The following is a 23,023-nucleotide window of genomic DNA, read 5'->3' on the forward strand; positions in this document are numbered from 1 at the left end:
AAAAGTTACCTTTTTTCAGTGTCATTATAACTTTGAACTGTTACTAAACGAACTGCTGTGAAGTTGAGCTCTATCTGCAGAGGCTTCTGATTTCGATTTTACCTACAGCAATCACTCTCTGAGGTGGCTTGGGCTGAAAAAAAAACCAGGATTGGGATAAATTGGCCCTGCCATTTTTCATCCCCAATGGAGGATTCAAACTCAGAACTCCGTTTTTAATCCAACACTTTAAGAGCACTATCTCAAACAATCTGTTGATTAATAATGATAACATGTTAAGAACATTCTGGGGGCAAAGGATTTATTGTCAAAGTAGCAGGTCCACACAAGCCCGTTTGCTCATATTTTTAACGCTGAACAAATTCATCCGTCATCAGTGATTTCATCCATACCTATATTTCCACGCCATGTTGTTAAAATTACCGTTTTTTGGACTTCACCGTTGCCGTAAGGAAAAAAGCCCAAACAAAATGAGATGGAGTAAAGATTTTGGAGAAACCAAAAATGCTTTTGTCACATCTGCCAATCGTATTCTCGAACCACAGAAGTCTTTGGGGGAAGGACAACAAGCAATTAAAACTGGCAGAACAATGCAAACACACGTTTGGGCCAGCAGCACAAATAAAGACCAGGCATTTTTTCATATTAGAGCTCTCCAAAATTCAACGGATAATTTCAAAAAACAAAGCTTCCATTTTTTGCAAGTAAACCGTGTGTAAGCCTTCAGTAAAGATCTGGATTTCCCTTAAAATGTGCTTTAGCAGCAACTATGTTGGAAGATTCATTGCAAAGCCTACAATTCAACAACTTTGAAGGCCTCAGGCGCACCCTCTGGGCGAGAACTTAGCTGTATTTGGGGTCTACGTGAAACTTTAAAAATATTGTCATGTTAGTATTCGTAAAACAACCAGCCTCGCTGTAGGAATGTGCGTTCAAAGAAACGAACGTGGCTAAATTGACAATCCTAAATGCCCTCCAGCTTGCCTTTTAATGTAGGCTTTGTGTTGAGATAAACATACAAAATGACGGATCTGAGTGAAGTCTTTGAGTCATCACCACGGCTAACCCAAAATTCAGATTTCAGCAGGCTAGGAAATGTTTTCGTGTACAAATGCGGCACCCAGTTAAAAATACAAAGCTGTCGTTTTGGGTGGCCTTAAATTTTTAATCCCAATAGCTTCACACACATCTCTTTTGTTCCCTTCTTGATTAGTTAAAGAATGGGAGATACCTGCACACAAGTCAGTTTGCATATTAATGGCCGGGTTAAAATTTACATTCATCTTTTTTTTGCATGCAACCAGGCTCTGCCAAGGATTGAACGCATGCTGTTGTTAGGAGTTTCTGGATGGGAATCAAATTCTCAGCAGTTCTTTTATACCTTTTCCAGAGCAAACAATTACAATTGTACAAAGAGGTTAATTTCCTGTTTACTTAAAAAGTTATTTCTATAGCTCGGCTAAATGCTCTCCGCAGTTAATTCGTTCATCAAAAATCAGGTTACAAAGTCGGTAGGCAAGATTTTAAAGGTGGTTAGAATCAAACACGCCTGAGATCATCAAAAGCCTATCTAATTTTTGTTTTACAAAAAATATCCACTCTGTTTTTTTTCTTCCCCCGCCCCCAGTTATGGTTAATAAGAATTTTTTCCTGCCTCTATTCAAATCCGTCATGGTTAATATTTAAATCTCGCGATTCTCCATGGTTCAGAACGAAGAAATCTTCCGTTTGCAATCCGTATCTCTCAAGAGCTTCTTTCAGCTTAACAGGTGGCTCTAAGTAGTACTGCGAAGAAAAACAGGAAATGCCAGATTAGACATAAATTAAGTTCCGTGTGGAATACAGTAAAACTATGGACTCGAAATCCAATTAAATGTCTGTATAGATTCTCCGTCATCCAGATCAAGCTTTTTCTAAAGGCGCCTCCTCAAAAGACAACTGGATTTTCTTGGTTTTTTACCCTTGAAGACATTTCGCTTCTCCTGCAAGAGGCTTCTTCCGTTCTGAGGTAAGGTCTGTCAGAAATCAGATCTGCACTAACCAAGTTCAACCTTTTTTTAAAAAAAATATGTTTTATTGATTTTATATTTAAGTATTTGAAAAGCTGCGCGGCTTTTCAACCTGGCTTAGCTATATTGGTGATCTGGCAAGCACTGATACGGACGGAGAACACCTTAGAAGATAGAAGATCATCAGAGCTGGAAGGGACCTCGGAGGTCTTCTAGTCCAACCCCCCCCCCGCTCAAGCAGGAGACCCCATATACTATTTCAGACAAACGTGTTCTTGATACATCGCATAATACCAGTCAGAAAATGTCTGTACTCTAGAAAGTTAGCGCTGTAGATTGTATTGTTGCTGAATTTGTCACGACCTTGGTGGTCTAGGGCTGGGGTCCCCAACCCCCGGGCCGTGGACCGGTACCCCGCCGCGGCACGCCAGCAACCGGTCTGCACAAACAAGCAAAGACCCATCCGTGGGATGCAGGCAGCACACAAAAAACACGACCTCTCCGGTCCACGGGAAAAACCTCTCTCCAAGGAACCGGTGGTCCCTGGTGCCCAAAAGGTTGGGGACCTCTGGTCTAGAGACTTAATTTTAGCACCTCCTCATTTACCTAAAATGAATATATCAAACGAACTCAGCAGAATTAAAAACAGTTTGCATCCATAAGCCACTGGAACGTGCATAATGAACGCAATGACACAAGTCTTAAAATGACGATGCAGCACATCGCAAGACCTGTTGATCCAACAACTCTGTCGGCATCATTTTATTTCTTCTTTTTTAAAAAAATCTGTTTTAGACTTCCGGTGGCTCCGCGGCGACGGAGACAGCCTTCCCGGGCTGCCCACGGCTCAGCTGTTGTTTTTTCGCCCGAAACAGCGCCGATCAGCTGTTCGGGCGAATTCGAAGCCCCCTCCTCGGGAGAAGAGGAGGAGGCGAGCTCCCAGGTAGGGGTAGAGTTCTCCAGGGCCGCCTGAGCTTATGGCTTGGGCGGCTGAAGGATTGAACTCCCCCGTAGCCTGGGCTGCTCCCAGCTGGCCGGCGCCTCTGCTCCTGACTTCTTGGAGCAGAGCCAGCCGTCTGCGACCACCCCTGCCTGAAGGAATGACTATGGATTAAAGGAGCAGGCAGAGCGATACAAGTGGAAAAGGTGAAGAAGATTATTATATTTTACTCTCCAGCTTGATGGACTTTTTTTGGACTATAAAACTGAAGTGAAACTGCGTCACAATTGGTAAAAGATGGCGGCTAAACCACCCCCTAAAACTCTTCGGAGTGCTGGAACTTCTCCGGTGCAACAATCATCATTGCAGGCGTTGCATCCTCCTGATGTATTGACATCAAAGGATCTGCAAGATGCTCTTGAAAAACACACCCAGGTAATTTTGGAATCAATTAATGATAGATTTGCACAGATGGAGGAGAAATTGGAGAAACTGGAGAAGAGAATGGAGGAGAGGATGGAACAGAAGCTCAGTGAGATGAAGGTAGACATCTTGTCTTCAGTGTGTAAAGTGGCTCGTTGTGTGGAAGAATTGGAGGAAAAGTTAGAGGACTTGACTCAAAAGAATGCTATATTAGAAGCAAAAGTATTGGAGAATGAAGATAAAATGGACAAGGAACTGAGTCTTGCTCAATATTACCAGATGCAGTTTGCCATTAGAATTAGAGGCTTAAAGGAGAATACTAAGGAAGATCTAAAGCAGCTTGTTTCTGAGGCTTTCGAAGTAGTGTTGAAACAGCCAGCATTTGAAATAAAAGGAGGCATGGATAAAGTGTTTCGTGTGAATTCATGGATTGCTAGACAGAGAAAGTTGCCTAGAGATGTGGTGGTATATTTTGCAAAAAGGGAAGCTAGAGATGAAGTTATACAAGCTGCTTATGATACTAAAGTTGTGATTGCTAACCAAGAAGTTTTGGTCTTAAAAGAAATTCCTCCAAAGATTCTAAGGAGAAGGAAGGACTTTACATTTCTTGTGCAAGAGCTCAAGCAATGAGATATAAGGTTCAGATGGGAGATCCCAGTGGGGTTGATGGTGACGCACGAAGGTAAAAGGTACCGTTTGGTTACTGTGATGCAAGCGCGAGATTTCTACAATAATGTTTTAAATGCAATGCCATTAACACTTTTGGAAGCTGAAAAGGGATCTGGAGAAGGAGCGCATCAAGAGGCCGAAGATGGTCAGATAGAAGACAACGGTGTTGGAGGAGATCAAGAGACAACCTCGTCGGATGAGTCTATAAAACAGAGGGTGACGCGTGCTGCTGCAAAACGATCTAAGAAGAGAAAATAGCAGGATTTGTAGAAGTCTATGGAACTTCTACGATGTAGTCAAGTAGTCAAGTATGGGAGGTGGTAAAAGGTTTAGGTGTAGACGCAAGATATTTTCATACGTGGTGGTTTTGTGGAAAGGATGAGGTTTTTTTTTGGATTAAAGCTTGGTGGAATATACAGAAGTTTCTTAAATGGAGGTTAAAGTTTTGTTCGCAATCTATTTTTTTTTTCTTTCTCTTTTTTTCTTTTTTGTTTGTTTGGAATAACTATAGATATGGTACTGGAAGAGGAATGGCCGATTACAGAAGAGTTGACTTTAAAGTTTTTTGATTTGGTTGAGGTGTTTTTTTTGTCTTTAATATATATTTAATACTATTAAGGCTTGTTTCATCCTATATAAGTTAGAGAGTGTGTCTTTTTTTATTTTTTAGTTTTTTATATATATTTAATATTGCTAAGGTTTGTTTTATCCTACATAAGCTAGAGAGTGATGGATTTTAGAATTTATAGTTGTTAGTATATGGTTGCTTAGGTTTGTTTTTTTTTATATATATATACCTTGTATTTAGCTCTGGGAAGTAGGGGGGGGGAGGGGGGGAGGGGGGGAGGTAGGGGGGGGAAGGAGGGAGGGGGGCAGGGGGGGAGGTAGGGGGGGAGGAGGGAGTGGGAAGGGGGGTTTCTTAAAGGAAAATTGTATTTTAAAACTTTTCAATAAAAAAAAAAATCTGTTTTATTGGGTTTTTTTTTTACATATCACCATCAATATTTGGTAAACAGTGTGATGCCTGGGTTTGTATTTACAAATAATCAATAACAGTTCATTTCTATAGTTCCATACTCCACACAATAGCTTTCCTTGATTTTTCTCTGCTTCCAATAATATTCTCTTTTATCAACCTTGAGTTGATAGTTTGATAGTTTGAGAAGATTGCAATTAAATATCGATGAATATCCTCCACCTCATTATTAAGCTCCTTTTCTAATTAATCATCTAGGTCACCTTATCATAAATCCTGGTTTTAGAGTCCTCATTTAAATTTATTTTCCCCTCACCATTCAAACGAAAACATTTTTACCTGTTAAAATTTTCTTAGAGATTTCGGCTTATTTGAAAGATCACTCGCAAGAACGTTATATTATGGAGTGGAGAAAATGGATTGAGTATATCCAGAACAAATATGGGACTAAAAAGTTTCATGTAGCATTTGAATAAGTCTTCCTTTTTTTCTCTTTTTTTTTCTCTTTTTTTATATATTTTATATTAATAGTGTTTGTAGTTATCCTATATGAGCTAGAGAGTGATAGATTTTAGAGTTTACGGTTGTTAGCATATGATTGTTTATGATTCTTTTTTTTTGTTTTTTATACCTTGTACTTAGCTCTGGGAAGTGGGGGGGGAGGGGGGGAGGGGTAAGGAGGGAGGGATAGGGGAGGGGTAGGGGGGTTTGTTAAATATAAAATGTATGATAAAACTTTTCAATAAAAAAAAAAATTCTTAGAGTTAATTACTTATATACTGAAGGGTTTTTTTCTCCTATGAACCATCCCAACACTTACATTTCTGTATCATTTTACCCGAAATGGTTAATTTCCATTATATTTTTTGCCATGTTATTTTTTTTTTAAATATTAAGGTGAGCCACCTTGCATTCCAAATCCTTTTTTTTCTCTCGAAGCAGTTCAAAAAAGAGGAAAGGGCACAAACATCCACAATGGGACCAACTAATGAGATTTTTCTTTGCGAGTAATGTTCAAATGGGTGTGTGTGTGCATGACGGCTCAGTGGTTAAAGAGGCTGGAAAGCTGATAGTTGAGGTTCGAGACCCCAGCGCCGCACGACGGGGTAAGCTCCCGTCCCTTGCTACAGCTCCTGCCCAGCTAGCAGTTTGAAAGCATGCAAACGCGAGTAGATAAATAGGTACCACTTCGGTGGGAATGTTATAACGTTCCATGTGCACTTGGTGTATAGCTACAGGACCACCAAAGTGTCTTCAGACAACCCTGGTTCCTCGGCTAAGAAACGGAGCCCTCTGGAGTCAGACACGACTGAAATTTACAATTACCTTTTTTTAATTTTCAAGAGTCCATTATTCAGTGCAGGAACCCCCGTGCGTATGGATTTAACATAGCACCAAAACATTCAACAGGCGGGCCGGCTCAGGAATTCTGGGAGTTGAAGTCCACAGGTCATGAGAGGGCCGTAGCTTCCCACCCCTCTCCTAACAGCTGAAGTGAAATGTGAAATTGTGGTTCCATTTTAAGCCAAACATTATGCAGACCGCACCACTGAATGAGTTATACACACCTCATTTGCTAAAGCAAAGGTTCCCCAGTGAATGCCGATAGACTTCTTGGCTTGTACATCAATGTGGATCCTCACTGCTTCTTCAGGATCCACATGCTGGTATTTCATAAACCACCTAGCCCAAAAGAAAAAGAAATACGGTAATAATAATAATAATTTCCTTGAAGGTTACCTTGACAATTTTGGTTCCTAACGGTATTTGTACAGACTTGGTGCTTGAATTACAACTTTTTTTTTCCAGGCCAATGTTATCTCCCAGGGGCCCCTTTCATTTTGTATTTCTATAGATTTCCCTGCCTATTTCCCTGCTCCTAAGAATAGTTAGGGACGCGGTGGCTCAGTGGGTTAGGACGCTGAGCTTGTCGATCAGAAGGTCGGCAGTTTGGCGGGTCAAATCCCGAGTGCCGTGTAGCAGAGTGAGTGTCTGTTACTCGTCCCAGCTTCTGCCAACCTAGCAGTTCGAAAGCACGTAAAAATGCAAGTAGAAAAATAGGGACCACTCCGGTGGGAAGATAACAGCGTTCTGTGCGCCTTTGGCGTCTAGTCATGCCGGCCACATGACCACGGAGACGTCCTCGGACAAGCGCTGGCTCTTTGGCTTTGAAACGGAGATGAGCACCGGCCCCTAGAGTCGGAAACGACTAGCACGCATGTGCGGGGGAACCTTAACCTTTTTAAGAATAGTTGCCTATTCATTTGCTAAGCTGCCTCACAGCGAAATGTAAACTCCAAGCCCTTTGCGAAACACCTCAGAGATTACATCTAACCATAGTTCCTCTCTATTGTCTGGCTGTCAACCCTTCCCTTATTCATCCTTAAGTAGTCTCACCTCCTGCCTCTCTTGTTAATTCAACCTTCCACAACCTGGCACCCGCAAAACAGGTTGGGACTGTTTGAGCCCAGAATTTGGCAGTTTCGACCTATCTGCAGGAGGAAACTGCTTTGGATTGTGGGTTTTCATCGTAAGGATTTGCACACTTCCTATATACTAACTAGATAATTGGCTGTAGAAGAGCAGGCTAAGCTGGAAGGGGGAGGTAAACGTGTCATCAGTTTGAGGTCCTCGTGTCGCCACGAGAACACCCAAGTCAACACACACCCGCCAATTTAGCTTTGACTGTTAGTTGACCAGATTCTTCTGTACAAGTAGCTGAATAAACCCCTTCTGTGTTTTGTATCAATAAAGGTCCTGGTTATTTGCACCTGACATTAATGTCCTGGTCTTCTACACGGGCACTGAAGATAGTCCTGAATTACATCCATTCTTTAATAAATGCCTATGGAGATTCTCCGTCATCCAGGTTGAGGCCACTTGGAGGCTTATCTGTGTCCTGAAGGTCACAAGGTTGGTGCAAATGGGTGTGGAGCCTTCTTGGCTGCAGGACCCATGGCAGAAAGCATCCAGTAGCCAGGAAGGTTTCAAAGCCTCAGGTGACCCTGAGGACACAGGCAAGCCTCCGAGTGGCCTCAACGACTCTCTAAAAGAAGGCACATGACCAGCGGTCTGCAAGGAGTATACATCCTTCCATTCCCCACCATTCGGTCAGAGCTGAAGCAGCTTCTGGGATGAGAAGCGAAACATCTTCAGAGAAAAAACAAGAAAGTCCAGTTGCCTCCTGAAAAAACACCTTTGGGACCGAAAAAAAGTTCCTTATGACCACTTTTCACACTTATGACCACAACAGCGTCCCCATGATCATAATTTGGGTACTTAGCAATTGTCGGGCATTTACGGTGGTGACAGCATCCCGGCGTCAATGTGATGATCACGTGTGACTTTCCCAGCTGTTTTCCAACATGCAAAGTCAACTGGGGTGGGTGGATGGAGCCAGATTCACTTAACAACCACACAACTGTGCAATTCACTTAACAACAGTGGCAAAAATTTTTGCAAAAGGGGGCCCAGCTGATTTAACAACTGTCGGGGCTTAGCAATGGAAATCTGTTGTGGGTCGTTGAGGACCACCCGCCTCTAAAAACACCAGCAGGCTTATTTCAGCTATCCCACCTTGGTTCGTATGCGCCGATGGGAATCGCTGCCAAATCGAACGGCCCAAACCGTTTTCCGATTTCCTCAAAGGCCACGCAATAGCCGGTATCTCCGGCGAAAAAGAACCGGTTCCAGGGACCCAGAACAGACCAACTTCCCCAAAGAACCTTATTTTCATCGGTGGCGGTCCTCCGGCACCAGTGTTGAGCCGGAGTAAAAACGAAGGTGACGGCGTCGTGGCCCGGCACGCAGTTCTCCCCCCACCAGTCCAGTTCAATGACGTTCTCACAGCCGCAACTCTGCATCCAGTCTAACAGGCCCAGGGGCACAAACCACCTCAGCTCACTGCCGAAGCGTGCGTTTAAACCCAGGACGGTGGGATAGTCCAGATGGTCGTAATGGTTATGGCTGATCAAGACGGCGTCTATTTTGGGCAGTTGGTCAATGGTGCACGGAGGACCTCGGAAACGTTTGGAGCCTATAAACTGCACTGGAGAAGCCCGTTGGCTGAAGATGGGATCGGTAAGAAAGGTCACGTCATCCATTTCTACAATCACCGACGCATGTCCAAGCCACGTTACTCGCAAGCTGCTTCCGGTCTTCCCGAATCGTTCAGGGTTTTGGACAAAATAAGGGGTTAACACTGGAAGATGCCTGTCAAGGACCTAGCAAGGGAAAAAAAAAAGGTAACGTTGGAAAACAGGTCCTATTTCCAAACGACAAATATTATACGTCTTCAGTCAATCAGAATAAAGCTGGAAGGGACCTTGGAGGTCTTCTAGTCCAGCCCCCTGCTCAAGCAGGAGAACCTATACCATTGCAGACAAATGGCTGTCCAGTCTCTTCTTAAAAACTTCTATGGATGGAGTGCCCACAATTACTGGGGGCAAGTCATTCCACTGGTTAATTGTCCTCACTGTTAGGAAGTTTCTCCTTAATTCCAGGTTGCGTCTCTCCTTGATCACCTTCCATCCATTGTTTCTCATCCTTCCCTCTGGTGCTTTGGAGAATAACGTGACCCCCTCTTCTTTGTGGCAGCCCCTCAAATACTGGAACACTGCTATAATGTCACCCCTATTTCTTCTATTCTTTAGACTAGCCAAACCCAAGTCCCGCAGCCGTTCTTCGTATGTTTTAGCCTCCAGGCCTTGGGTCATCTTAGTTGCTCTTCTCTTGATTTTTTTTTTCCAAACTCTCAACATCTTTTTTGTGATATGGTGACCAAAAGTGGCTGCAGTATTCCAGGTGTGGCCTCACTAGGGTATTATAAAGCGGTATAAAAGAAGCATTTTTATAAGTGTATGTAAGTATTTATAAATAAGCATTTATAAATGTTTTGCGTGATCTTGGATTACCTGCCTCTGTTTATACAGCCCAGCTTTGCAATATTAATGCCATGATTTTCCTAAGTAACAGAACCAGGTGGCATATAAGGAACGGTTGCTGGAATTGGGCAGGTCTAGTTTAATGAAGAGAAGGACGAGGGGGGACATGATCGCAGCATTCCAGGGGTTGCCCCAAAGAAGAGGGAGTCAAGCTATTCTCCAAAGCACCTGAAGGCAGGACAAGAAGCAACAGATGGAAACTAATGAAGGAGAGAAGCAACCTGGAATTAAGGAGAAACTTCCTGGCAGTTAGAACAATTAACCAGTGGAACAGGCTGCCTCCTTGATTAGTTTCCATCCATTGTTTCTTGTCTTGCCTTCTGGTGCTTTGGAAAATAAGCTGACCCACGTAGCAGCCCCTCAAATACTGCAATACTGTTAATCCTTTAATAGCTTTACTCTGCCTTGGTACAGTATTAGCTCAGCTGCAGAAGTGTGTCAGTGTACCTACAACAACCCAGCATGCGTGTAAGACCAGCGTCCGATGCTCCAAAGCTGGGAGCATTAACAAAACTGATCACAAAAACAATCGTTTGCAGGAAATGTGCACAATGTTCCGTTTATGTGTACCAACAAAACTCCGTGGAAAAACATCTGATTTAATTTAGGACACAAAGGAAGGAAACAAGGCGTGCAGCAAGGGGACAGAAAAAAAATAATAAAAGTTATATACCGGCACTAGCAAATTAGCATCCAGCCTGGAAGTTAAAACCATAGGGTTTATTTCAATCAAATTGAACAAGAATCTTGCTGACAGCCGTATCTTTAGAGAGTGCAGGTAATCCTCAACTTAACGACCACAGCTGAGACGGTTGTTAAGTGAGTTTTGCCCCGTTTTATGACCTTTCTTGCCACAGTCGTTAAATGAATCGCTGCATTTGTTAAGTTAGGGACACGAAGGTGGAGTGAATCCCGATTCCCCCCATTGATTTTGCTGGTCAAAAAAGGTCGCAAAAGGGGATCCACGTGACCCCAGGGGGGGACACTGCAACCGTCGTAAATATGAGCCAGTGGCCAAGCGTCACCCCTCTTTTTTTTATTTTTATTTTTTTACACATGACCAAAGTGATAAAAGCAGTGGCACATCCTTGTATGTATGTATGTATGTATTTATGTATTTATTTATTTATTTATTTATTTATTTAATTTTTATACCGCCCTTCTCCCGAAGGACTCAGGGCGGTGTACAGGGCAATAAATATCAAAATGTAAATACAAAAGTTAAAAAAGAGATTAAAAAGAATTAAATAATTATGCCCAAGAATACAATACTAAAAATGTGTTAAAACTTATTTAAATCCAACCCCAAACCCATCAGACCAGGCCATTTGTCATTTGGATGAAAGAAGTCAAATCCGGGTTTCCTTAGAGTGGGTGACAGGCCAACAACGTGAATATCAACACTGATCTACAGGCAGTCCTCGACTTACAGCCGGAATGGAGCCCAAAAGTTCTGTCGCTAAGCAAGACAGTGGCTAAGTGAGTTTTTCCACCATTTGATGACCTTTCTTGACCCAGTTAGGGGAAGCCCTGCAGAATGGTCTTGCTTTGGGGCTCAGTCATGGTTGTAAGTCCTCCTCCTCCTCCTCCATCATTCCACAAACCCTACTCCCTTCTAACACTGATGATGTTGCCTAGTTTGAGTAATGAAATGCCTGCAAAAAAACAACTCAGCTCAGAGAACACCAAGGACCCCTCATTTCATCCCTGAGCTACAAATATTCTCCTTGATTGAAACTAAACTATTGTCTTTGACAAAGCTGACATCACAAACTCCAAGAAGGACAAACATGAACTTTTTCTTCACCTCTGCTTTGATATTCCCCCCCCACCTCTCCTTTCATAACCACGACAGCTGGTAGGTTTGTGGATATTGGGATCATGGGCTTTAGCTGTTACTGGGCAATTATTAAGAGCTTTTCCACTTCAAACTAATCTGGATGCTTCAATATGTTTGCCAGCACGGGAGGGTTGTATTTCAACACACCAGGAAAACTCTTGTAGCAACTCCTTAAGGACAAGGAACTTCATGCAACAATACGCATGTTAACCTTTCAGATGCCACAACATTTCCTTGCCCTGCTGCAAAAGATTAAGACGGCTCCACCTTTGTAATTCGGCTGAAACAACATGCAGAGATTTAATTCGGGCTTCCGGTCATTGCTCTTGTAATTTTATAAAAGTCAATTATCAAAGGCAGGGGGCTTGCGTCAGTTGGCGCTGTCCCTGGTTGGCTGTGCAGTAGATATGGATCCTGAGGCTAATTGTGGGTCAGTGTGTGTGTTGATGGAGTTGTTTGTGGAGTGGTCAGGCTCTGGTGGTCAAGCTCATGAGTGTGGCGGGTAGTAGCGGGGCAACGAAACATTTGGAAACCAACCCACAAGCTCAGAGGACGAACCTCCACCCTCATCCTACACCCGAGCTGCAGAGATTCGCCACTATTGAAAAGCCAGCATTTCTTTCCATTTCCAGGAAAAAAAATATGGTCCTAGTTTCAGCCTAACCCAAGGCCATCCACAGGCTGTAGTCACAACAGTGACAGCTCATATTTGTGTAAATTTTTTGGATTGCTAACAATGCCTCCCTTTAATTCTTTGTTAGCAATCCAAAAAATTTACACACACACACATATATGTATGTATGCATATGTATGTATGTATATGTATGTATGCATACTGTATGTATGTATGTATATATATGTATGCATATGTATGTATATGTATGCATGCATGCATATGTATGTATGTATATGTATGCATGCATGCATATGTATGTATGTATGTATATGTATGTATGCATATGTATGTATGTATATGTATGTGTGTGTGTGTATATATGTGTATATATACCAGATTTTCGTTCGTTCCGCCGGGACCTGAAGACCTGGCTCTTTGAGCTTTCCGGCCAGGACTGAGAACTTTTAATTTGTAACCTATTGTTATTGGGTTTTTAATTAGAGTTAAGGGTTTTAGATTTTAATTAAGGATAATTTAATTTATTTTAATTTGTTATTAACTTTTGTATTGTTATATTGTTTTAATCGCCTTGTGAACCGCCCTGGGTCCTACGGGAGAAGGGCGGTATATAAGTTTAAATAATATATGTATATGTATATGTATATGTATATGTATATGTATATGTATATGTATATGTATATGTATATGTATATGCATATGCATATGCATATGTATATATATGTATGTATATATATATGTAGATCTTTGGTCATTCAGGTTTTTCCCCACATAGAATTGGAGGTATCAGGGCAACGTTTTGACAAAATCTCATCCGTCATCCTCAGGCTGGTGACTTCAGCTTCGTTCTTCTGGGAGAAGTGTGTGATAGTGGCTGTTTTTTCTTCTTTTTTAAACTGCCAGAGGGGGTGTGTTCTGTGGGTGGAGGCTTGGCTGTGTTCTGATGGGGTGGAGGTGTGCTCTGATTGGGTGGGGGCTTAGCTGTGTTCTGATTGGGTGGGAGTGTGTTTTGAATGGGGGCTGTGTTCTGATTGGGTGGGGATGTGTTTTGAGTAGATGGGCTGGTCTCAGCTGCCAGCCTTAAACCTGAACTGGTGAGTTGTGCTGCTTTTGTTTGGCTCCGTGTTTATGGTGGTGCCGTGTTTTTATAGTGGGTGTCAGTTTGCTTATTGTGTGGTTGGCTGTTAGTACATTAGTGTGTACACCCCAAAATACAATTCACCATGGAAACAGAAGCTAACAATCAACTTCCCTTCCTTGATCTCTTAGTCTACAAGAAATCCAACGGCTCCCTAGGACACACTATCTACCATAAAAAAACACACACAAACCGCTACCTGAACGCACTCTCACACCACCACCCAGCACAGATCAACTCCGTAGCCAAGACACTCATCTCCAGAACAAAACACCTAGCTGACGAACAACACCTAAAAACCGAACTACACACTCTCACTAATGTACTAACAGCCAACGGATTCCAAAGAAACATGATTACCAACTTAATCCGAAGAGAGACACCCACAAAAACCCAAGACAGAGAACAAGAAAATGGCAAAGCCCTCCTCCCATACTTAAAAGGGACCACAGACAGAATCAGCAAGATCCTCCAAAAACACAACATCAAAACAGCATTCTGCACAGACAGAAAAATATCCACCATCCTAAGAAACCAAGTCAGGTTACAACCGTCAGGACTTTATGATCCTAAATCCCAGAATCCTAGATCTGGAAGGGACCTCAGAGGTCTTCTAGTCCAACCCGCCTGCTCAAGGCAGGAGTCCTTATACCATCCCAGCCAAATGGTCGTCCAGTCCATTTTTGAAAACCTCCAGTGATGGAGCATGCCCCTCTCAATTGCAGTCAAGGACTATCGATAATTACACTTTTTTTTTGAAAAATACAAAATTACAGACAATGCAGAACCATCTCTTGTGTTCTACAGTGCTAGAATGTATTGTCTATGTCAGGGGTCTTCAAACCTGGCCCTTTTGTGACTGGTGGACTTCAACTCCCAGAATTCCTCAGCAGCATGGCTGAGGAATTCTAGAAGTTGAAGTCCACCAGTCATAAAAGGGCCAGGTTTGAAGATCCCTGGTGTGGATTCAAGTCTGCAGTTTCATCAACATGGCCAACTGAGGAATTCTGGGAGTTGAAGTCCACCAGTCACAAAAGGGCCAAATTTGAAGACCCCTGGTCTGGATCCAAGCCTGCAGTTTCATCAAAATGGCCAACTGAGGAATTCTGGGAGTTGAAGTCCACCAGTCATAAAAAGGGTCAAGCTTGAAGACCCCTGGTCTATGTCACACTGAACAATATATTCTGGTCAAGCAATTGCAAGTCAGTAAGTGTTGCTAATATCTTTCATTGACTCCATTAGATTTGAAGACCGATAAAAGAAATACATTACTTATATCATAACCTCAATCTGAAGAAATGTGCGCTTTCTATCGAAATCAAAAACACAACTCCGCCAAGTACCCATTTTCTCTTTACCAACGACAAGTCTCCTGGATTCTAAAGCCTCAAGATAAGGTACCAGAATATCAAAGGGGGGGAAATATAAACCAAATATGTCTCGGACTGCATTATCAATTATTTAGGAAAGAGGATATTTGCTCAGTCTATTTTACACACGATGGCTGGATTAGGAGCGTGTGTTGCGTTCGCCCTTAAATAGCTGTGTCAGCTTCACTTATTCAATTATTTTAGGGTGCAATTACATTTGACCATTAAATTATAAAGTTATCGCCTACGAATCCGCCAATTGCCTTTCCCATCAATTTAAGCCCGGCGACCGTGAACCGTTTACCTGTTTTGAACTTGGGACTTTACTGTGGTCTTTCTCTAAAAAATACCATCTGAAGATGTTTGGGATGGTGAGTGGTTTCCAAGTCGGCCAGGGGTTCATAAATCTTCCATCTTTGTTTGTCTTCGACTTCGTTACATCTTCCTCCAACCGATAATCCAACTGGAAGCTTTTTCTAGAAGTCCTGGAAGAATTGCTCCCTCGGGAACCTTGATTTGAATTCTGACGTTTTCTCGCTTCTTCTTTCAGGCATGGATCGCAAGGCTGTTCTTCGTCCATATTATTTGATGACGAACTAGGGGTGGGGTGGGGTGGGGAAGAAAAGAAAAATTAATTCTCTTTCTTAATTGGAACATTAAAGGAACCGGGGTGGTGGTGGTGGTGGAGAATCCCAGGTGTACACTAAAAAAAACTCTCTCCCCAATACCTGCAAACTTTTCCTCCACGTTTCCACGCCAAGAACTTTTTTAAGAGCAGGTTTTGGCACGCAGACATTAGAATTCCTTTAATAAACTGAGGACAAGAAGCTTGTTCTGGCTGGTAAAACAGGGCTGGCTTTTTCTTAAGGCTGCGTTACAGGAAGAGAAGCTAAAGCTCTCACTCCATAACATAACAAGCTCTTTGTGAAGTTCACAATTTTATAGGAAGCTAATTAAAATACCAATGCGCACTTAAATAGCTATGTCTCCCCCACATGCTAAATTATTTTAAGGGTGTTGTTATATTTGATAATTAAACTATGTCATCGTCTACCTATCTGCAGGCTGCATTTTCCATAAAATTTAAGCACAATCAACGTGAATCATTTACCTAGGACCCAATACTTCCTAGAGAGAGAGAGAGACGTAGCACCTTATCTGGCAATCCAGTGCATTTTTACTTGCAATAGTAAATGGAGAGTTATGGGGACACGGGGAAAAGTCCATGAGGAAAGAGAAATTTAAGCCTCAGAAGAAAACATCCTATAAAATAATTTCTTTCTTGCCTCCCCAGGTTGCTTAAACAGTGACCATGTCTTCTCTGTCCCATTTTAGGGAGGGGAAAAGTAAGTCGCAATAACACTTTATCGAAGTGCTATTTCGTTTGTTAAAAGTACTACAGGTAGTCCTTGACTTACAACAGTTAATTTTATTGACTGCTTGTCCACACGTAGAACCACTGCAGCATCCCACATGGTCGTGTGATTAAAATTATTGTTTTTATTGTTGTATATTGGAGGTGGGTGGGTTGTGGTTTGTTTTTTTTGTCAGCTGCCCAGAGTCACTGAGAGTGAATGGGCAGCCATTTAAACTTTCTAAATAAAATTTTAAAAAAAAAACAAATAACAAGAAATATTTACGGCTTGCCAAGGATCTTACACCCCCCACCCCATACGCAGCGCATTCACCCTTTTTATCTCGGAGAGGAGAGTTGATTCCAGAGATTTTGTTTTTTGTTTTAAATCCCAACCCAGCAGATTTTGCTCATTTTCGGAATTAGTAAATGTTTTCCAGCAGTGGACTCTGTACGGCTGTGAGCAACCTTGGATTAAAATGAACGCTTGGTCCTCTGTCGACATCACAAAAAATGCTGTGCTAATCCAGAAATGAGAAAGCATCTCTTGTCCCCACCAGCTTGCAAAGTTGGAGCAGGTTATGATCAGAACAAGAATGTGATTGATAAGCGCAGACAGGTGTACGGGTAGCCCTCGGCTTACAAAAGTTCATTTAGCGACCGTTCAAAGTTGCAACGACACTGAAAAAAGTGACTTGTGAAAGCTTTTCACACTTACGACCGCTGATCAAAATTCAAACCCTGGGCAACTGACTCATATTTACGACGGCTGCAGTGTCCCGGGGTCACGTGATTCCCCTTTTGCGACCTGGCAAAAACGGTGTCTGAAAAAGCCGGCTATAATTCACAACAGTTTTTTTTTTAAAAAAACACAAAACAAAACAAAAAACACACAAAACCCCATCAGTCTGATAAGATGCTAGAAGACTCACGATTAACATGGGTCTCCACCCACAACATCTAGGTAAATAGTTAAACTTCACTCAACTGGAAGCTGAGGAATGTTGCCACTACTATTAGTCAATTAAGATCTTGGCTTTACTTAGCGAAGTATTCGTATTCGTTTCCTATTATTACAAAGCAATTTGTAGCAGAAGGAAGCAGTTCTTTCCACGTGGGCTAAACCAAAAGGAAGATCGGGGTGTTTCCATTGCTTTGATTACAGTACAGTTCGCACATTTTCCTTCATTTTCCTTCTTCCCATTGAGGGTGCAGCAGTCACGTTCATTTGTACTTTAAACCTTGCAGGCAGGAATCTCCCAAAGTTTTGGCAGCCTCTCCAAGGTCATGTTCCAAAGCCAAATGCTTTCAGGGTGAACTTTTACCCGCCTGAGAAATTTCACAGCCCTGGATAATAACATCCATAACTACGACTATGAGCCAGCCGTGTGTAGCCGCCGCCGAAAAAGTGAACACAACCCTTGGTTGTATAAAACAGAGGCACAGAATCAAGATCACACCAAGTATTCGTACCACTTTATAAAGCCCTAGTGAGGCCACACCTGGAATACTGCAGCCAATTTTGGTCAGCAAAATTGGGTTTGGCTAGTCTCAAGAAAAGAAGAAACAGGGGGGACATGATAGAAGAATTCCAATCTCTCAGGGGCTGCCCCAAAGAAGAGGCAGTCAAGCTCTTCTCCAAAGCACCTGAAAGCAGGACAAGAAGCAACGGATGGAAACTAGTCAAGGAGAGAAGCAACCTAGAACTAAGGAGAAACTTCCTGACTGTTAGAACAATTAACCAGTGGAACGGCTTGCCACCAGAAATCGTGGGCGCTCCATCACCGGAGGTTCTTAAGAAGAGACTAGACCAGGGGTAGGCAACCTCGGCTCTTTTATGACTCATGGACTTCAACTCCCAGAATTCCTGAGTCAGCATAGCTGACTCAGGAATTCTGGGAGTTGAAGTCCATGAGTCATAAAAGAGCCGAGGTTGCCTACCCCTGGACTAGACAGTCACTTGTCTGAAATGGTATAGGTTCTCCTGCTTGACCAGGGGGTTGGACTAGATAAGCCACCCGGGCAAGAAAAGTCATAAAACGGGACAAAGCTCATTTAACCACCATCTCACTCAGCAACAAAAATTCTGGGCTCAGTTCTGACAATAACTCAAGGACTACCATCCACGTATCTACCTAAGAGGAGCAATTGTCTGTCTCGCATAGATTTCTTCTTCTTCTTGTTGAGGTGGTCTTATTTTAATTTTTATTCTTCTGACGGCTACTTTATTAGGAAAAACGGGGGGGGGGGGGAGAAACGCCAGGCTGTTAACAACATCTAAGTTGCACGGGGGCTTTACGTGCAAACGTAAAATAAAACAACGCCAGTTTCCTACCCAGAATACAAATTTGGCAGGAGGGGATTATGTAAGACTTTTCTGAAAAGCTAGCCCAGCATATTTCCATGTCAACGAAGGAGAATGCTGGAACTATATTAGCAAGTGAATGGATCTGCCTGCTTTTCGTTCCTCAGTTCAATCCTATTCACCGGCTTAAAAAAAACAAACCAACCCAGAAAAGTCTTGGGACAAAAAGTAAAAAAGAAAAAAGAAGGGCTGGACACTATGCATGTTAATATCTCAATTAAGCACCGTTTGTTCTTCCAGCATCTGACATTCCAAATGGCTTGTCATTCCCAAAAAATTATTTAGCAATCTGGACCGTATTTTTTTAATTATTATTATTATTATTATTATTATTATTATTATTATTATTATTATTATTATTTTATTATTATTATTTTATTATTATTATTATTATTATTATTATTATTATTATTATTATTATTATTATTATTATTATTATTATTATTTTCCAGAAAGCTACTGCAAGTCATACTGTTATGCTCCCAAATTGCTGAGGTGCAGGGAAGTGAACTTAGCTCAGATTTAATTCCCAGCTTTGTTTAAGGCACAAATTAAGCCATCATCCCTCTGGGACAAAGCCACGGAACGCCACAATTCTGCAACCCTGATAAATCCGCGGCACCGGTATTCCGGCTCCTACCTTCTCTTCTCCAAAATTCACTTCCACACGAGCGAAAGACAGAAAGCCCCCAACTTCCCACTGAGAATAAGGAATCTACAATAATTAATCATTTCCCCTGCAACAGAAGAAGAACGCCTTATTTCCTAAAAAAAAAAAGAGTTTGCAAACTTTCTTTTAATTTTCTTAACTTTCGGGAGAGAAAATTGGTTTGCTCTCTTAACCTTTCTGATCTTCTTCCTAACCATCTCTGATTGCAGGCATGAACGCAGCCACTGTTTTGACTGACAGAAAGGTAACGCATCTTTGTTCCAGTCTCGCAGCGTGGCTAGTCCTCAACATGCAGGCATTTATTTAGCAACCGTTAGCGGCACTGAAAACCGCGACCGATTCTCCCAACGTACGATAAATTGCAGCACCCAGATCACGGTTATGTGATCAAAATTGGGCCATTTAGCAACTGGCATGTATTTACGAGAATGGCAGGGTCCCAGGATCCTGTGATCCCCACTTGAGATCTTCCCAGCTGGCTTCTGATGAGCAAAGTCAACAGGGAATGTTGGATTCACCGCAGGGCTTGGTTTAACAATCACAGCAAAATAATAATAATAATAATAATAATAATAATAATAATAATAATAATAATAATAATAATAATAATAATAATAATAATAAAAATAATTAAATTTGGGCCCGACTCATTTTTAACAACGGCCTTGCTTGGCGATGAAATTTCTCATCCCAGTTATGGTCACGAAATTAAGGACTCCCTATATATTCTGCAAACCCTATTCAGTGCCCAGAGTTGTTCTACTACAGGGGGTCCAGCGGGGAATTTACTACTGCAAGCCCCCATCTGCAACTCAGTTAAGACAAGAAGGTCGATGAAATTTAGCTCCTTAGCACCAGGCAGAAGGTATGTGTGTACGCCAGCCCTTGAAATTCCAAAATAATTCTCCTTTTTCAAAAGACAACCGGACTTCCTTGTTTTTCTTTGAAGATATTTCGCTTCTCATCCCAGAAGCTTCTTCAGCTCTGACTAGATGGTGGGGAACGGAAGGATTTATACTCCTTGCAGAGAGCTGGTCGTTTGCATCCTTTTTGAGAGTCGTTGAGGCCACTTGGAGGTTTACCTGTGTCCCGAAGGTCACAAGGGTGGTGCAAATGGGTGTGGAGCCTTCTTGGCTGCAGGACCCAGGGCAGAAAGCATCCAGTAGCCAGGAAGGTTTCAAAGCCTCAGGTGACCCTGAGGACACAGGCGAGCCTCCGAGTGGCCTCAACGACTCTCTAAAAGAAGGCAAATGACCAGCAGTCTGCAAGGAGTATACATCCTTCCGTTGTAACTACGAACCGTTGTAAGTCGAGGACTTCCTGTTTCTCCCTTTCCAATTCACTCGCTCCTCCACTGCCCGCCTTTTTTCCCCCCAAGGACACGAGAGCCCGGTTCCCGAGCACCTCCCTCCACACGTGAAGGCAGGTGGTGAGGGAGATGTAGGATAGCCCCGCACATCTGGGGGAAACCTCTGGTACCTGGGAGCCGAGTTCGAAAGCGGTGCCGGATCCGGATACGTGAGTCCTTCCCACCCACGGCCCCTTCCCACCCCACGGCCACGGCCTCCCACCACGGAAGGGGCTCCTCAGGGTTGGGGCGCCCAGCAAGAGTCCCCGGGAACCGACCAGCTCCACAGAACGACGGGTGGTGGGAGCTGCGGGGTGCAGGAAAGGCCCAGGCGGGTGGTGGGATTCAGGGGGATCGGTGATCGAGGGCAAGGGCTGGAGAGGGGGGGGGGGTTGGCGCCTTTCGAGGCAAAGGAACCCAAAAGATGCAGCTCTGCAAAGATCCCCTTTGCAAGGCTTCTCTTGATGGGATCCGGAGGGGATCCCTCTCTGAGGGATCCCCTCCTGATGCCCGTCGATCTCTCACCTCTCACGGCCAGGCTCCCGCAGAGCACGCCTTTGCAAGATTTCCCTTGATGGGATCCGGAGGGATCTCTCCGGATCTCCCCCACCCCAATGGCCGAGCGACCCCCTTCTGGTGCCCAGCCATCTCTCCCCTCCCCCGGCCGGGCTCCTGCCGAGATCGCTTGGCAAGGAATCTCTCCGGATCTTCCCCCCACCCCAAGCGATCCCCTCCCGAGGTTGGTTCCTGGAGATCTCTCCCTCTCCTCCGGCCAGGTTCCCGCAGAGCGATCGCTTCCCGAGGCTTCCCTCGCTGGGATCCGGAGAGGGATCCACTCCCCCAGCGACCACCCCCCCCACTCCCGGTCGATCTCTCCCCTCCCCCGGCCGGCCTCCTACCGAGATCGCTCGGCCAGGAATACTCTCCGGCTCTGCCTCCCCCGAGCGATCCCTTCCCGAGGTTGCTTCCCGGAGATCTCCCCCCCTCTCCTCCTCCTCCTCCTCCTCCGGCCGGGCTCCTGCCAGGCTGCAGGGATCGCCCTGGCCAGGCTTCCCCGGCGGGGATCCGGAGGGATCTCTCCGCGCCATGCCCTCCGGCCGGGGTCCCCGGAGGAGGCTCACCTCTCCCGGCTGGGCTCCCGCGGGGCTCCGGCTGCCTCCGACGCCTCCTCCTCCGCCGGCGGCCTCGCCCTGCCCGCCCGCCCGCCGCCGCCCCGCGGTCCCTTCGCCCGCCCGCCTCCCGCCGCCGAGGGACAGCCCGGCCCGGAGCAGCTTGGCGGCGCCCCGGGAACTCCCCTGCGGGGCAGCTGCACGTCTGCACCGGTTACACGTGTCCCGGGGTGGGGGTGGGCAAGGGTCGTGGGAAAAGGGGAACGCCTTCCGCTCGGAAGGGCCTGGCCTGATGGGGGGACGGTTTGGGTTTTATGGTCATTTTTTAATATTTGTATTGACTGTTTTAGTCGGGCGTATGTTTCATTTTCTTTTAACTTTTGTATTTTTGTATTTTTTGTATATATTTGCCCTGTTCACCGCCCTGAGTCCTTCGGGAGAAGGGCGGTATATAAATAAAATTATATTATTATTATTATTATTATTATTATTATTATTATTATTATTATTATTATTATTATTATTATTATTATTAGTAGTAGTAGTAGTAGTAGTAGTAGTAGTAGTAGTATTAGTATTATTATTATTATTATTATTATTATTATTATTATTAGTAGTAGTAGTAGTAGTAGTAGTATTCCGCTTGCCCACCACAATCGAGCCCGAGGTTGCGGAGACCTGGGTTAAGTGGGTTTTGTTCCCCCCCCCACCCCGCTTTTACCACCTTTCTTCCTCCCCCCCCTCTCGCCCCCGTCGCTAAGCGAATTGCTGGGGCGGATCAGTTAGCGACCCGGTTGTTAAGTGAGGTCCGGCTTCCCCTTTGACTTTGTTAAACTACTAACGCCTGTTGTTGAGTGGACACCGGCTTTACACACACACACACACACACACACACACACACACACGCCCCCCCCTTGACTTTGCCGGTCAGAAGGTCACAGAAAGGGGGATCGCGTCACACACACACGCACACACACGCACACCCGGCAGAGGCTGCGACCGTCATAAACGTGAGCCCCTTGCCAAGTGTTTGAATTTGGATCGCTTCACCCTGGGGATGCTGCGAAGGTCCTAGCTGCGGGGGGAAAAAAAACACACGGCCCTAAGTCCCTTTTTTCTTCTTCAAGACCGTTGTCAGTTTGAACGGTCGCTAAACGAACTGTTGTAAGGCGAGGACTACCTGTAATAAGCGATCTACCGATAAGGGACCGTTTTCCCCCTTGCATTGTGTAAGA

At 44.0% G+C, this 23,023-nt stretch overlaps 1 protein-coding gene across 4 annotated transcripts; it reads right to left on the bottom strand.

Moving 5' to 3' along the window:
* Nucleotides 1–167: 167 nt before the first annotated feature.
* NAPEPLD (N-acyl phosphatidylethanolamine phospholipase D) lies at nt 168–22,253 on the bottom strand. 4 transcript variants are annotated; one of them, XM_081331333.1, is made up of 5 exons: nt 21,579–22,253; nt 15,247–15,538; nt 8,594–9,240; nt 6,586–6,700; nt 168–1,785 (listed from the first exon to the last, which is right to left on the bottom strand). In XM_081331333.1, the coding sequence occupies exons 2-5, from the start codon at nt 15,520–15,522 to the stop codon at nt 1,657–1,659; spliced, it is 1,167 nt and encodes a 388-aa protein (XP_081187459.1). In that variant the 5' UTR covers nt 15,523–15,538; nt 21,579–22,253; the 3' UTR covers nt 168–1,656. The 4 variants fall into 4 exon arrangements, with proteins under 4 accessions (XP_081187459.1, XP_081187460.1, XP_081187461.1 ...); XM_081331334.1 differs by having other exon boundaries at nt 21,801–21,886; XM_081331335.1 differs by lacking the exon at nt 21,579–22,253 and adding an exon at nt 19,302–19,321.
* Between the last annotated feature and the right edge of the window lie 770 nt (nt 22,254–23,023).

This window comes from Vipera berus (assembly GCF_964194415.1).
Source record: "Vipera berus genome assembly, chromosome: 6".
Taxonomy (NCBI): domain Eukaryota; kingdom Metazoa; phylum Chordata; class Lepidosauria; order Squamata; family Viperidae; genus Vipera; species Vipera berus.

Coding starts and splice junctions, on each gene's coding strand:
- NAPEPLD (XM_081331332.1), bottom strand. CDS start 15,738: ATGTCTGCGTGCCAAAACCTGCTCTTAAAAAAGTTCTTGGCGTGGAAA. Junction 15,539..15,670: donor CGTGGAGGAAAAGTTTGCAG/GTATTGGGGAGA, acceptor CCCCACCCCTAG/TTCGTCATCAAATAATATGG. Junction 9,241..15,246: donor AAGTCCCAAGTTCAAAACAG/GTAAACGGTTCA, acceptor TTCCCTTGCTAG/GTCCTTGACAGGCATCTTCC.